Source organism: Polypterus senegalus, chromosome 17, assembly GCF_016835505.1.
Source record: "Polypterus senegalus isolate Bchr_013 chromosome 17, ASM1683550v1, whole genome shotgun sequence".
Classification (NCBI taxonomy): Eukaryota; Metazoa; Chordata; class Cladistia; order Polypteriformes; family Polypteridae; genus Polypterus; species Polypterus senegalus.
The window spans coordinates 23075814-23092938 of record NC_053170.1 but is presented as its reverse complement, the minus strand read 5'-3'; the positions used below and the strand labels follow the sequence as shown (position 1 = coordinate 23092938).

At 36.1% G+C, this 17125-nt stretch overlaps 1 protein-coding gene across 1 annotated transcript in view; it reads right to left on the bottom strand.

Moving 5' to 3' along the window:
- Window positions 1-6293: 6293 nt before the first annotated feature.
- The window catches only part of dnajc8 (DnaJ (Hsp40) homolog, subfamily C, member 8), a 30304-nt gene continuing 19472 nt past the window's right edge, over window positions 6294-17125 (bottom strand). The window contains exon 9 of the mRNA XM_039740175.1: window positions 6294-7608. Coding sequence (XP_039596109.1) covers window positions 7489-7608 — 120 coding nt within the window. The 3' untranslated portion in view covers window positions 6294-7488. The remainder of the gene's footprint in view (window positions 7609-17125) is intronic.

Genomic DNA, 17125 nt, shown 5'->3' with positions numbered 1-17125 from the left:
CCGCCTGGAGTTTGCCAAAAGGCACCTGAAGGAATCTCAGACCATGAGAAACAAAATTCTCTGGTCTGATGAGACAAAGATTGAACTCTCTGGTGTGAATGCCAGGCGTCAAATTTGAAGGAAACCAGGCACCGCTCATCACCAGGCCAATACCATCCCTACAGTGAAGCATGGTGGTGGCCGCATCATGCTGTGGGGATGTTTTTCAGCGGCAGGAACTGGGAGAAGAGGGTAAAGGGAAAGATGACTGCAGCAATGTACAGAGACATCCTGGATGAAAATCTGCTCCAGAGCTCTGTTGACCTCAGACTGGGGCGACTGTTCATCTTTCAGCAGGACAACAACCCTAAGAACACAGCCAAGATATCAAAGGAGTGGCTTCAGGACAACTCTGTGAATGTCCTTGAGTGGCCCAGACTTGAATCTGATTGAACATCTCTGGGGAGATCTTAAAATGGCTGTGCACCGACGCTTCTCATCCAACCTGATGGAGCTTGAGAGATGCTGCAAAGAGGAATGGGCGAAACTGGCCAAGGATCGGTGTGCCAAGCTTGTGGCATCATATTCATAAAGACTTGAGGCTGGAATTGCTGCCAAAGGTGCTTCAACAAAGTATTGAGCAAAGGCTGTGAATACTTATGTACATGTGATTTCTCAGTTTTTTTATTTTTAATAAATTTGCAAAAACCTCACGTAAACGTTTTTCATGTTGTCATTATGTGGTGCTGTGTGTAGAATTCTGAGGAAAAAAAATGAATTTAATCCATTTTGGAATAAGGCTGTAAAATAACAATATGTGGAAAAAGTGATGCGCTGTGAATACTTTCCAGATGCGCTGTACTTCTGCCTCTAAGCCAGCTGTATATTAATTATAATTTTAATGGACATATATGGTTACACCTTTTGCATCAATCCATTCTGTATGATGTGTTTCTGTATGTAACTGATGTGTGGCTTCATTATTTTTATCATTGTTTCATAATGGGAAACTTGTGCAAGACCTCTGGGCCTGTACTAGAAAAGGGCTTTCTACAAAAATGAAATGGATTGAATTATTAGAATAAATAAGTGCAGATTAGTTAAATAGGTATTTGAATGCAGTAGATTTTATTTATTTTTAAACAGTTGGTTTAACTAAACACTGCTAACGCTTGAAATCTCTTTTAATGAACATTTTTAAAGGCTGGGTGTGCTGAACTGTATATCCCTAGCCTGTATGGCCACTGTAGCTGTCGCAAAGCTTCCTTTGAACTCTTTAACCCAAGAGGGGGCTTTGACGGTCTGAAATCACAAAGGAACTGAAATGACTTACAAGTACACAGGGCGGTCATTGAAACGGGACAGTCTAGCGTACACTTGGCCAGGGCCAGATTTAGACTTGATAAGGCCCTAAGCTATTTGAGACATGGGGCCCTTTATAAGTCCAGATATTCTATGTAAGTGCCAAATGTGATTTGTTTTGGGGGGCCCCAAGAAGGCGGGGGCCCTAAGCTATAGCTTGTGTAGCTTATACGTTAATCCTGCACTGCACTTGGCCCTTAAATATGACAGACTGGTTTTTTATTTCATGTAAGGACAAGCTGTGGGGAAACGACAGGAGTTCAGCAAGGAAACCTTCAAGTGTTTGGGAAAGTCCGTTTGGAAAATGACGCATTGTAGGAAACAAAACTCAGAGCCTTTTGCGAAATCGTGTTATCTATTCGAGCTCAGAAATGAAGGGCTGCGCTCATAAATTTTGAGAGGGTGCGGCGAGTTCTTTGACAAAAAACAAAACAAAACAAAGGGGTCAGACATTCTTAAGGAATTTTAAGAAAGCCATAGGAGGGCGAGCCAGACAAGAAACAGCAGTCGGGCAGCGGAGTACGCTCAGGGGTTTCTGTCATGCTCTTCTTCCTCCACATGCGTGTCCCATGCACTGTGCACGCTGTGGCATTACGCAATCCGAGGTTTAAAGACACATCTGACCAGCGGTTACATTTTATGTGCTGTTGTCACCCAAACCTCAAAGGCGTGCTGTCATTCGTGTAGACGTTGACACCCGTCTGGCAGCAGCAGGCGAAAACTATTAATAATGCTGACTTCACTCCATGAATGACTGGATTACATTATTCCATTACCTGGAATTTTACTGCTTAATTAAACGTATTATTTACATTATTATTAACTTATACTTAATTGACTAAAAACAAAAACGTTTCCTTACATCATAACTATAGGAGACTTACACGTCATTAATTGTACCTATGGGGATGACGCAAAACGTTTGGTAGTAATACCGCAAGCATTATTTTTAGAAGTAAGCATAACTTTCAGAAGTGCACGCGTAATTAACACGTATGGAATGTAAATTTGACTTGAATTATTACTTGTTATTTTTGACAGCGACTTTACTCCATACAATATAACCGCGCAGTGTTTACTTCGAATCTCGACCCGTCTGTGGACTCTGTTGTTGGTTTTCTCTTCTGCTTCTCCCATTTTTATCCACAAGTCACGTGTCCACATTTGAACGTCTAAACCAGTCCCAGAACGCGCGTGCGCGTGAGTGGGCTCTGAGATGGACAGTGCCAGTGGAGAGATTCGGATAAGCAAAGAGATCTCCCAAAAATCAGTACAGCGCATCCCATCATTTGGGTTTGAACAGGTCGCAGACTGGTATGTTAATTACAGCACTGATCGAAAATGTGTACAGCACCACCCTGAATTTTTATACTAAAAATAATCTATTTAGAAAAAATGTTTTGTTTCCCAATCTTACCAAAGAAATGTGTGCTACATTATAAAACAGGCTGACTTCCTGAAGGTGGCATGTCTTACCTAATAGTATCAGGGACATGTCCAGCTCCTGCCTACCTAGTGTTAGAAAAAAGAAGATTGAGAAAAAGGAGGAACGAATCGTTGACTGTCATTTACCAGGAGCCTAACGTTGCCTAATGCAGTCTGTTGGGTAATTTGTAACGAGTCTCATGGGTGGTGTGTCCCAAAGTAGAAAAGCTCTATATCACTAAAATATATCACAAATAAAGGGTATTTTCCCCTCAATTTCTTTCAATGCTACAATTAATGCAAATATGTTAATAAACTAAAAGCCCCAATTTCTTCCTGGAGACAAATAAAGTTCCTTTCAATGCTACAATTAATGCAAATATGTTAATAAACTAAAAGCCCCAATTTCTTCCTGGAGACAAATAAAGTTCTATCTATCAATCTGAACACGCGGTAAGGTGATGACGTTTTAGCGCTGCTGCCTCGCAGTCTGGAGTTCGCGTCCCGACTGCTCCCTGCCAGGGGAGTCCATACCCCCATAACTCAAAAACTATAAGGCATAGGAATGTTTTATTCACACCGATGGCTTTGATATGCCAGATAATCCAACAGATACATTTTTAATCAAAATCTGAGATGGCTCAATTTTTAAAATAATGTGTGGTGATTTGTCACGGAACAACCCAATTGAAGAAGATAACAGTGGATAGATAACTAGACCGAGCTGCTGGTTGTGAAGAGGCCCATGCTGCTTTCCTCCCTTCCCATGCAGAGTCCAAACAAAATAAAGGAGGTTAGGTACATTTATGATTCTAATTCTAAATTGGTTTGTGTTCAACCTGTGATGGGGTGGCACCCTGGCAAGGGCTTGTTACTGCCTCATGCCCCTGCTCTGGAAAGTGGGTCTAGAAAATGGATGCATTAACAAATACTACAATCAGTCCTGCCCTAAGCAAGTCTCCCACTCTCTTGCACATCCATAAAATAGAGAAATATTCTGTTCAATTACAGATTACTTTACTGTTTCACATATGGCTTGAGAGAAACAATTTCATCTTTTATATGCATATTTTTATCTTTTACACATTTGATTACCACTCAACAGAAGCAAAAGAAATGGTAGTATGTGTGTGTCCAGCACTTAATGCCAGCCTGTGGAAACATTTTGATGGTCTGAGCAAACCGTCATACGTCACACATAACTGTTGCAAATTATTAAAAGAAACAAAACGTGTATCTGTCTCTTTGAAGCAGCAAATAAAAAAATGGAAAAATCTCCAACTTTAAGAGTATAAGTGCTGCCTGCAGTTCCTATGAGGTCAGTCACATAACGCCCCAACATCACAAAACACTCAACACATCAGTCACGAAATACCCATCACCTGCCCAGTTACATCATGGTTAAAATTTGGCTTGTGTGAGGGTTACCAGACTCAAAGGGCACTACTCAAATGACCTCACAGGCACTGCAGGCTGCAATTAAACTCTGGTGAAAGACCCTGACCTGACCTACGTTATAACCATCCATCTTGGTTCTTTAGCCCTCTTCATGTGCATAAACAAAGAGCAAAGGGGACTGGGGGCTCTTGAGATTTCGTGAACATTGATATTCACATAAAACATAAAGTGAGGAGGGTGCCAGTTTGTATTTCAAGATAATTAAAATAGGCATAGGATATCGAAGATCTGGGGCTTGGCACAAAAGAATCGAACTTTAAGCACTTGGAGACTCCATCATCCAACGCCACTGCCAAGTCCCTCCATTCACCCGAATGTTATGTGTACATATTCTAACTTGTATTTAAAAAAAAAAAAGTTCATATTCTGCTAAAATTACAATAAGTAGACAAAAAAGCAACAATTTAGTTCATTTATATACTATTAATGGTACTTGCAATTAAAAAAAAAAAAATACAAGTCTGAAATGTGTTAATCTAAGTAATACATATGTCACATCTCAACTTTAAACTACAAACAACTTACCATATTTGATATGTGATGTAAATATGTAGCAGTGCAGTAAAGACTCAAAAACATGTAATCATTTCATGGTTCTTTCGGCCCCACCCTCCATGAATGCTAACAGGGTAACAACTGGATCAGCACCACGTGGAGCCTTCACTGTAAATGGTTATTATACTGGACTGTTTAAAATTAGTAAGGAAGAAATTTTGCTGTGTGAATACAGCCCTCTTTGTCCTTACAGTTTATTGGGCTGAGTAGATGAATGAATCTGCAGAGCTGGCTTAAGGGGGAAGTCAATCTTGAAGTCAAATTTACTTGTTGACTATACGCCCTGAATTAGACTGTGTTCCCAGTTTCTGCCTTTACAGTGTGTCAGACGTTTACCAGCCCAGCAAGGCTGAATCTGTCGTTACTTTTTCCAAGTACTCTGTTTCTTCCCCAAAAAACGAAATGGTAAATTTACACTGGCCTGGCATGAGCGACTGCAGATGTGTACAATCTAAAACATAGCAGATTACAAATCAAGGCCTCTGCTTTGGACTTATTGTTAATCAAATTCATAAGGACTATTAGTAAGACAGACATTCAGTTAATATTGTAAAATTCACTTACAGTATGATATCCATTAACAGGAAATAAAGCAACTGTAGGCCTTAACTTCCTCTTTCATAAGAGCACCAACACACACTTCCTTCTCTATTAAGCCCCACAAATGAATTTCAGTTTGTCAAAGCAGACCTTTTTATTAAGTAGACAAATTTCATGAATATTAACTATGTAACATAGATTTACTCCTATACTGTATAATTCAGTAATCTCTGAGGGGCTGATCAGTCAGGACTGAGCCATAAACCACCACTTAATAATGACCTCTCCTTCACATGTCAGCATCCCAACCAACAGCTTAGTAAATAAAACACCACCAAGCTGACCATCCCAACATTATCTAGCAGCCCATGTGGTGCTGTGGCTAAAGCTTTAGACTTCAGCCCCTGAGGTTGTGGGTTCAAACCCTGCTACTGACACCGTGTGACCATGAGCAGGTCACGTCACCTGCCGGTACTCCAAATGGAAATAATTGTAAACGTTGAAAGTTGACTTGGATGCAAGAGTCAGACAAATTATCAGTGTTAGAACGTTAAAAGAATGAACAATACAAACTTACTATCAAATGTAAAATTGTAACAAAATGTTAAAACCAGTTAAAACTAGAAACCAATTTACACAAGACAATTTTTATTTAATTTAATGACCATAGTAAAAGTAAAATGTATATTATTACCATAACAAATGCACAAACCTATCTGGAATGCAATGTATATTCTTCCCACTATGGTGAAGACATTCCCAAGTTGCCAGTAATTTCTGTGGTTCAGTTGATCCAATCCAATATACTGTCATTTACTACCACAGGTTATTTTTTTCTGCACAGATATTTCAAAGATGTGTCTTAATTGCTTCCATGCAAACAGAACTTTCCTTAAAAATGTTATTTAATTACATGGCATTTGAATGTTCCACCATTTAGTACACAAGATTAACAGGACAAATGTAACTCCATGTTAAGGTCTTAATTCATTCATTTATTTATTGCTAGTCTAAAGCTTTAAACACAGTTTAGAATCCTAAAAATAAAAATCAAAAATGAACACATCATTTCTTTAGAATACTCCTGTCCACAACAAAGTGTGTTTAAACTAATTACTGGGGATTTCAAAAACGATCTATTAAATTATTTTCACAGACTTCACAAAAGGGAGAGGAGAGTGGGGGGGGTAGTCTGGCGGGCATACCCTGACAGATAACATTTTAAATACAGTAGTAGTACTGCAGGTCTAGGTTCAGCATGCACTGTGGAATGCAAGTTCTACTTAATAGCTATCTTAAAAGAAGAAACTATTTTGTTTCTGTTCATCGCAGTATTTCTTATATTTGGTATATCCCGATTAGTTCTATTAAATATTATTTTACTCCATCGGTGAGCGGGGAAGCAAAAAACTGTTATTATGCAATAGAATTTAAAGTAATTGAATGAAACTAACATACCTTTAGTGTAAAAAAAAAAAAAAAAGTGTGTCAAAGATAAAAACAAACATTGTAAGATTATAAGTTTGTACTTAACTAAGCACCACTTGAGAATACGTTCTATATGAATATTGAAAAACATCCAAAATTTCTCATCATTTCTCACTTGCTTTTCACAAATGTTTTCATGCCTGATAAAGCAACACAGGAGTGAACATGCACAATCCTCTAGACTGAGCCTGTACAACTGACAAACTCTTTAAATATCCTGAGCCAATAGAATCCTGTACTGTATGCCGATTTCCTTTCAATGTTTTACAGTAATTAGGGATAAGATATTAAAATGCCAAGTCAAAACTCTTTTAAAATCATTGTTTAATATCAAGTGACTTTTTGAAGAAACTGGACTATACGAATGATTTGTTACAATTTATAAGTTTTATCTATATACAGTTTGTTCATGTAAAAGAAATACAGGATAAAAAGTAACAATTTAGTTCAAACCAACTTATGGAGTTAAATAGTAAACAAAACAAACAAAAAAAAAAAAATCTCCCGAAAATTCAATCCGTTGAGCACATCAAAAATGAGCAATGTTTTAATAGTACAATTGTTTCTTGTACAAAGTTGTATCATTTTATACGGGAATAGTGCATTCTATTCTATACAGTTTGTCTTTTGCAAAAGCACTAGAGCCGTTTTTCCCTCATCCCATCATGTCCAATATGTTACTTATCGCTGCTCCATTTTTACTTTTGGTGGCTTCAGAAATGAACGATTTTTCTTCTCTTTGCTGCTTTTTCCTTTTGCTTGAAATGTTCGCCAACTATCTACACGTCCATCTCGTGTTTCCTGAAATGAAGGAGAGAAAAGCATAACCAATGAGCACTCCATTAAAAAAACAAACAGTTATTAAATGCAAAATCAAATTTAGGTCAATTTAAAAATAAATTCAGTAATCAAAAAATAGTATATGGTAAGAAAACAGTGAAAGAAAGCACATTTTCTTTAACTGGCACAGATATTCAAAGGCATGCTTATCTGCATGTTGCAGCCACCTTTATTAGATCTAATTCAATACATTTCTACTTAAATTGTCATAATCCAAAGTTGATGTCAGCAGTAAATATGCACCATCTGCCATATCGTTGGTATTCACCAACCCCTCTATTTTCAGAATCTGAATTTACCAGCACAGAGGAACTGTGAGCTTACAAAGAAAACAAAGGTATAAGCCAGAGAGCAACTGTACCAGGAACCAGACTGTAAGACTTAGGTATGGACTGCACCTTCTGAGACAAGAGTGGCGCAGACCGTCACAGAAAGGGCACATAACTTGCACAACTAAACATTTTATACTCATTTTCAGCAAATCTAAGCACCATGGCAATATTCCCCCATTTGTAGCTGTGCACAATGCCGATTCACCACTACCGAAGGAAGAGGAATTAAGTTTGTATTATTCTTGACTATTTTTGTTTACTTTTTACTTTATAAAACGTTCGAAGACTAATACTATGTGTTTCTTTACATTTGCACTGAAGTTTAAAAAGTAGTACCAGTAATGCACAGGGATTTAATATTTCTTTGAATCAAGTAACACCTAATTGCATCTATGACCTCTCATTAAGAGATCAGACACATCTGTATCTTTGAACTTTTGTCACTCATCTCTCTTCAAAGTTGTCCATTTTTTTTGTCACCTATGTCTGCAAACCTACAGTTATAAAATTGTATATGTGCACATCAAGGTGCAAGAGCAGTGTCCAGGGCTAGTGTAGGGGAATGTGTGCTCCACAGAAGTGATTTTTGTCACAAATTCCCTGCAAAGATGCTCAGCATGAATCAACTCTAAAGTGCAGAGCCATTGATTTTGCGCATTGAAAACCTTTTTGCTATCCCCCAGGCTGTTTTATATTTAAATGGCTTCAGATGACAAATTCAAAAATATGAAAGTCAGTCCACCTTTAACTCTCCAAAATATTACACAATTCCACTCAAACTCTATATTCACTCCTACCAGCAGACTGTATGAACAAGAATGTGGTGCCAAAAATGTATATTTGAAATAAAAAAAAAAAAAAAAAAAAAAAAAAATTCTGGCTTTGTATTTGTGCATGTGTAAAAGGGTACATTTAATAGCCAGTGCTCATTTATGCCCCAACAATATCCATCCCATGCTATCCAATCGATTTCCCATCACCACTTGGTAGGCCAAAATGGAAGCAGCTATCCAAGAGAGGCAGAGTGGCCGGTTGCTGTGTGCTATAACATGCTAGACTTGGCGTCAATCAACACACATGTACTCTACTAAGCATGTATGGGATCCACAGAGAAAAGAAGAGTGTTCATTGCTCACCTTACAGCGGAACTTAGTCGTCGCTTCTTATAAGAAAAGGCGATGGATAAAGCAAAAGAGGATGCAACATCGACAAGCTCCTGTTCCAAGACCACCACTCCCCCAGCCTCTTCAATGTAATAGTAACCACAGCAAAGAGAGAAGTATGTATATTGAAACAGGTACACATGTCGCAAATGTAGAAATGACGGTCCTTGGGTGTGTGGGAACGGTTAACATTTGAATCTGATGATTGCATATAGCGCAGAACTGATCTCTCTGTACTATTCTTTCCTCTGCATGTCCTGGAGTACAAAAGAAACCGCACCATGCACCCAAAAGTGGACAATGACAAGACTGGGAAGAAAAGAAAAAAAAAAAAAGTGGTCACTGATTACAAGTGCAAGAAGGCATGTGAATGAATATGAATAATAGGAATAATGTCTCTTTTTTTTTTTTGTCAGTGCGGCTTTGACATCATGGACCATAAGGTGCATACTAATTCAGTGTGAGCAGGAACACTCAATAAAACTGAATAAAACAAAAAACTTCAAGTGACAGTGAGATACGAAGAAGGCAGATTCACCAGCGTTTGTGTGTAAGCTTTTATCCCTCCAGATCAGAGAATTTCCAGTTCCATTGTCTCAAACCACCACTCACATCTACAGTTCTTCCCAGTTCCATATAAAAAGTAACCGCGTAACTGGGGCGGGTGTTTTATTCTGTCAGTTATGATCATGATACAAGTCGAAAAAAAAAAATAAAAACCCACTAACTTTTACAAGTACTATAAATTTACACCGGCTGTTACAGATGCAAATCAAATGTATGTTTTTATTGTATAATATTAACAATAAGAGCAGCTCACTACTGAAAACGGTAAATTTGCCGGGGAGCTGGTTTCGAACTCACAACCTCTGGATTATATATAAGTCGGCAGTTCTAACCACAGCACCAAAGAAGCTGTCGTATTGTACTTGAACCTTTTGTGAAAGTGTTTATTTGAGATTTGTCCATCAGCCTTCACACATTATACAGTTCATGTCTACATTTTGTTATTTATTACTAAAACATGAAAATTGTTTGTTTTAATGATGCGTTTACATAGATTGTTGTAGACATAAAACCCACATCAAATTATTTCCCCTTACAATTCTGGGTAGCTCACTCCCAGATAATCAATCAAGGCAGGAGCTGGGAGAACTTCTTGCCCGTTCTGTGGCGGTGGTGGGGATGGTATAGCAGGCTGCTTGGGCTTATCGACCCATTTAGAAGACAAAAAACACTGACGGAGAAATGCGAAGGGATTTAAGGTGGGCCGGATTTACGAGTTTTTTTTGTTGGCTCTGGTAATTCTAGTGTTCAAGCATAACTTGCAGATGTACACAGTGCTCAAGAAACATTATCACCTTTAATAAAATAGTATATTGGATTCAACTACTCGCTCAAGCAGCTTATGTACATGGAGTTTGCCATTCGTCATGAGAGATGCATCAAACGTGACCACTTTCAATTGATCTGAATGTATACTGCCTCACTAGAATGAATCTGGTTCATGAGCACTATGCCACATTTCCAGTATCACCCAACCCTGATCAGATAGCGAAAACAAGTACTGAGGAGTTGTTCCTGCAATTTGTGCCCCTAGCAACAAATAGTTTTCAATGTACTGTAAAAGAAAAGAATAACTAAAAATTTGAAAGCAAAATGAATGAAAGTAACAATCAAAACAACCCAGCTTTCTTTAATAAGTGTGTATAAAAACAGTGTGTTTTCTCATTCAGGATCCTTTTGTTTTCCCAAGAGTAGTTTCCAATAGTATAACAACTGATAAAATTCACTGTAAAAATATGCAATAAACCAGATGATCAGACAGAAGGCAAAATGTATTTTCACTGCAATCTAATTTGGAGACAATTCCATTAATTGATTAGACTGATTTCATCAAGAAAAGTGATGTGGTTGTTAATGCATTACAAACTTAAAATGTTTAATTACAGATATTAACTGAATGTATGAAAAATAACATTGTGTCACATAGCAAATTCTTTTAATGTGCCCATGTATTATTACAAAAGCAAACTATAAAGTATGTTTATGTTGTGTAAATAACACAAAAACACATCCAAGCCAAAGCTCAACTTCTAAAAGGATACACAATGCCAATTAAGTTATGCCTTTAATAGCACACCTTTCAAATGGGAGGACAACAAATAAATACAGGTACACTGCAATTTTCAGTGAATTTTTCCTTTAACCTAATTGTAAACATCCAAATGCCTAAGATTATCTTCTGAATAGCTGCAGACTTTGGTAACTTCTAAACAATGCCAAGTACTCACTGTAAAAATGACAAAGTATATTTGTTAATCAATGGAAAGTTTTCCTAATTAGTAATTAAATGTTAAAAAATGTTATTCTTGGTAAACAAAACCAACTTTAGAGAAGCAAGTAAATTACAAAACTTCCTCTTTATGCCACTATGTGATGCTTTCTATCACAGCATAAAAAGTGTTGCAATATCATGGACAGTTTGGGTATCACAAGGTACCTTAAACAATGCACATTTAGCAAAAACCAGATACCAAAATTATGAAATACTAAAATCACAACACACCTATCAGAACAATCCAGTGTTTGCATAAAAGCATACTGAATAAATTGGGCTAAAAAAAATATACTTCATGAATTAACTATAAATGAGGTGAATTTACACTACTAGTACAGGTTAATGCTACCACCTTCGGGAAAAGTTGCACTTGCATTTTAATTTCATTTGCCTGTATGGTTTACAAATTTCAAAAACAGAGCCTAGGCTGACAAATTGTAATGTACACTACTGAAAATATACAGTATGTGGTGAAAACGAGCCTTTCGCCAAATTGTGTACATTCCATATGGAGTCCCTTTAACGGCACTGTAAAAGATGGCACAAAAGGACTGGCAGGTGTTCTCTGGCAACATGCTCTGAATATTACCTCATTTGCAGGATTTTCCACAAATGTAATGAAAAAGTCTGGTTGGTAATTTAATAAGACATGTAGTAATGGACTCTGTCAGCCAATCCCACACAGCACATTGATATACAGGTCATTTAATCTACAATAGATAGATAAGGTAGATCTGTCTTTAAATACTAAACACTCAAGACATAAATTTTAAACGTGGCCCATTTTCATTGCAGTAGAACAACATAGTGGCTAGTTAGATCCACATAATTTGACAAAGGCTATGGAGTTATCACCTGGGTTACTCAAGCAGGGTTATTTTTTGTGGAAGGTCACAACTCCAAAATTAGTCAACTATAAGCATAGGAGTTGATGTAACTACAGGTTAGTAAAACAGATTACATAAATATGCAGGGTAGCATAAGACGTATCGTAAAATGTAACCACTGTGAAGCATATCTGCATTTATGAATCAGGTTAGGAGTTTGCAAAACAAATGTGAGTTAGCTTCAATAGAACCATAAAAGACAGATCTGTGGCTACCATAATAAAGTGATCTGAGACTGTACTAACTGCATGAAGTAATGTTTGATCTAGATCACAAATATTTACACAGTAAATAGTCAGAGAACATTTTGTGGGTAACACTGCAATTGGATCAGAAGATCCAAATTACAGGAAACTACAGCTGTTTTAAAAAGGGTCTCATTTGTGGTTCTCAAGTTGCATAAAGATGCAGATTTTCTAAAATTTACTTTTAAAAGAAGATGACATTTTATAGAAGCAATAAGTAATAATAGGGAAATGTTACAAATAGTTTGATCGATTCAAAAAAAAAAAAAAAAAAACCTAATCCAAACAATTTCCAGCATAAAAATAAAACTTAATGATTAATAAAAAAAGGCTGGGACAAACTAGTGTACATTTGTATTATTAGGATTATTCATTCTAGCTACAAGGTATTAAAAAAAAAAAAACTGAAGTTTGGTAATGCAGTTGAAATAAAGATGGATTGGTAAAACCTGGCACAATCATTTTAGTTGCATCCTTTTCCTTGCAGTAGTGACAGACATATGTTTACAGCAAAAGGTGGCAATTTCTATTACAAGTATTATCAAACATGTAACAAGAACCATGTATGGTAAATATCTAAAATGGTAGGCTTCCATCTTTAAAAAAAAAACTTGATTAAGCCATCATTTCCGCCAAATACAATTTGACAGTCTTCACTAGTACACAATGAAACAACTTAAACTGAGCCAATAAGGGTAATTTGTATCCAAATTATTATTCCCTTATTCCCTTTTTAATTTAGAGAATTTGGAGTAGTCTTGTAACATTACTACATTATGTGCAAGTTTCATCTACTACAGTATGGATCTAAATTACATTATCATAGGAGAAATTAAACAACTGCAAACAACTTCGACTGAGACCATAGTTATGATGATTATCCTCACATTTCAGCTCTCAAGAGTGTAAGAAGCTTATTATGAAATAATATACTTTTTAATACAGTATCCTGGATAGATCTTAAATATATATTAGATATTTTAAAAAAAAATAAAGCAAAAATATAAAAAAAATTCTGGATTACTCTAGTATAAAGACAAAGCTTATGTGGAAAATTTTCAAAACAAACTGTTTGTGGTGTATGCTACATATTTATGTACCACAGTCAAAAAGATATTTTAAAACTTTCTGTACCACAAACTACATACAAAGCAGAGAACAGCAATGCTAAATATCCATACATTTTATTTTTGCCCTTTTTGTAACAGTCACTAGTGAACTAGACTAATTATTACCAGACACCAAAAAGGCAAGATGGATGAATGATGTTTCTTTTGACCAATGACTATCTCAGAGGCAAGCAAGCTAAAGCAATTACGTTTATAAATGTTTCTTGTCATTAAAATGCAAACAAATCTAGAGAATACAATAAGCAACATAGGCATCAGAAATACAGCAATGAGTAAATTCATGCAGAAAAGACCAAACAGACATGGCTAGTTATAGATAGATAGATAGATAGATAGTGAGATTGAGTGAAAAATCAAAAGTTCAGTATTTTTTGAAAATGTCAATGTACAAATGTAAAAGAACCTGTTATCGTCATCATGTCTATCTGTAAGATCTTGGCTTTTAATGGACTTATTTTTTTACACTTTGGACCTATTTTTACATTACTTTAAAACTGCTCCAATTAAATTGCAAAGTCTGTATAAAGGATACAGTAATACCTTGATTATCCGCCACCTCGATTAACCATCAGTCTCTATTACATGTCAGAGCAAAAAAAACTATTGCGCACACCAGCGCCAACCTATTACTGTACTACTATTGTTGTGCAGTACGCAACAAGCTTTGCACAATGGAACAACTTTCTCTTGTGCTACCACATAGTGTTCTTCCTCAGTACTACAATGTCATTTACATACCTTCAGTTTAAATAGCATTTTGTAACTTTTTTCGTTTATTATAAATTAATTTACTACACATTGTTATGGCCGATAAACGTACACGTGGTGCTGGAATTGTCACAAAAATTAAAATTATTAAACATTTATGAAATGGAAAAAGTGTTTAAAGTATTGCTTCAATTTATGGAGTAGGAAGAACAGTGAACAACATAAAGCATTTGGTGACAAAAATTAAAAATGTATTGAAAATGGAAACCACTGATGGCAATGTTATTCTGTATTTTTATTAATTCTGTTATATTAAGTTTGTTAATATATTATGATGTGCAGGCAGCTTGTGACAGACTGTACGGGAGCAGAAAGGGTGGAATAAATGCTGTAAGTGATGGCACTGGGTTAAGAGCTTCTGTTGTGTAATGGGCAGACATGCCTGTTAGGGAGTCAGAAGACAATAAGCAGGAGTGTTTACAATATAGAGGAAAAAAAAGAATGTAAGTGGCAAAAGAGAAACTGATTGGAAAGGAAAGCTTTTATTTTGTTTTATTGCTTTGGAGGTGTGCTCTATAACCCAGATAATGGCGTGTAAAACAGAGCACCATTTGTTAGGGAACAAAGACTCCAAATAAAATACAGAAAACTCCAGTACCTCTGAGTTGTATTTGCATATTATAATAGTCATTACAATATTATATTAATTCATTAATTTTGTTAAAACTATATTATATGTTGTTAATATAGTTTTGTTTTGTAAATAAATAAGACTATTCCCTGAACTAACCTAGTGTGTATCACTTTTATCTGTCACGGCTTCGTTCCCGACCCTTGATGGATAATCGAGGTTTTACGACATTTAAATTAAAGAAAACTTCTGTAAACATTGACAATCTTTATTTTGATATACTGATGTACTACATACATGATGGGTGTGACAAAAACAAAGAACAAAGTAGACAACTGCAAGGAATATGATCAACATCTTTTTCTTTTCATCCTCAAATATGTTTTTTGAATTTTGACCCAAAACAACAAACAAAGAACAACAAAGCACTTATTTGGCAAAAGCAAATCAGACAATAAGTTGACTTCTGGACATACTAGTACTATAAGACTATATCTGTTGGAATTATTTTGTCAAAAAATACAGAAATTAATTAAAAAGCTGCAAACACAAAGTGCTATCGATATGATTTTACTTTATCATACATTCTTAAAATGCTCCTTTACTTGTTAATGTCCCGACTAATTAATTTTTTTAAAATCACCTGAATAAAAAAAATAAACATACTTAGTAACAAATATTCAAAGGTGTTCAAAACACAAATAAACCATTAATACTACTGTTAATAGATGAACCAAGGAAAGAATAACAGAAAAAAATGGACATCTAGCACCATCAGCTGGACAAGAAACATATTTACACATTTCTGTACATAAAGGTCAGCTGTAACAGAATGGCAAAGTATGAAAATCATCTTCCATTTTTTTATGCATCAATATGTATACATTTACATGCATGCATGCATGTATATATGTATACTTTCCAATCATTCAGTAAGAGGCTATATTTCCTCCCTGTAAGTGTCTCATCATAGGAAATTTGGAGTTTGGAATGTGTAGTGATACATATGTAGGTTTAAATATACTGTACCTAAGAGAAGCTCAGCTTGAACAAGGATATTGGGATACACTCCAGGAGTCTGTCTCTGGGACTTTGCTTGTAAAGCACTGGTTTGGTTTTAAGACCTACACAGGTCTAGTAAGGCTCTGCCTAGAATGTTATGTGGAGGTCCTATAAAGTGCAGTTCAGTCAGGTTGTGGGCAACAGTAGAACAGATAAAAGGCATACTAGAACTTGGCAATAGACAGTGGCTCTTTAGACATGAAATCTAGCATCTGTGGTAGGAAAATAGCTGCAGCTCATGCAAGAAGACTGAAAAACCAACTACACAGTAAATAGAGCTGGATGCCCCACTCTGCATGGCAATTGAGTTTTTCCTCACCCAATGGTTACAAGGATACCCATAAATAACACCCAAGGTAGGTTCTAGCCCAGTGAAATAAGCGTGGTGGATGAAACCAAGTTGCAGCAATAAAGTCTGACTGTTTGTCTATGCACCTAACAGCTATTCGGGGGGTTGGGGGCATTATTGTTTGAATTAACACTAGAATCCCTGAAGCCTACACATTTTTTCATTGTCCCTGACCTCCTTCATTTTTTTATATTTAGTTTTATTCTTGGAACACACAGCTACAACAGTGTTAATACAATTTTTTTTTTCTTTTAAAAACACAAGTGTGCTTTTATCCAAGAATAAAAACGAATTAAAGAAAAAATACTTCAAATGATATGTTGATGTGAATGTCACATGCAAAGAAAAATGACATTCACCATATTTTGCAGTGTCTGTTTGCTTCTGGGATTTTTGTGTTAAATCAGAGTAGGACACATTTAATCGCATTTCTGTGCTAGTCATGGTTTGTCAACTATGAACACCATGCTAAAGAAAAACAAAATCCATAAGTATATCAGGTACAGGAGCATCTTCACCCAAAGGTTAGTGATTGAGTTGATAGTTTTGATAATTTTGATGCAACTGCAAGGAGCAAAACCCACAAAAGTTAGTTTTTTTTATGGAGGTAACTCCAGGACCCATTATTCT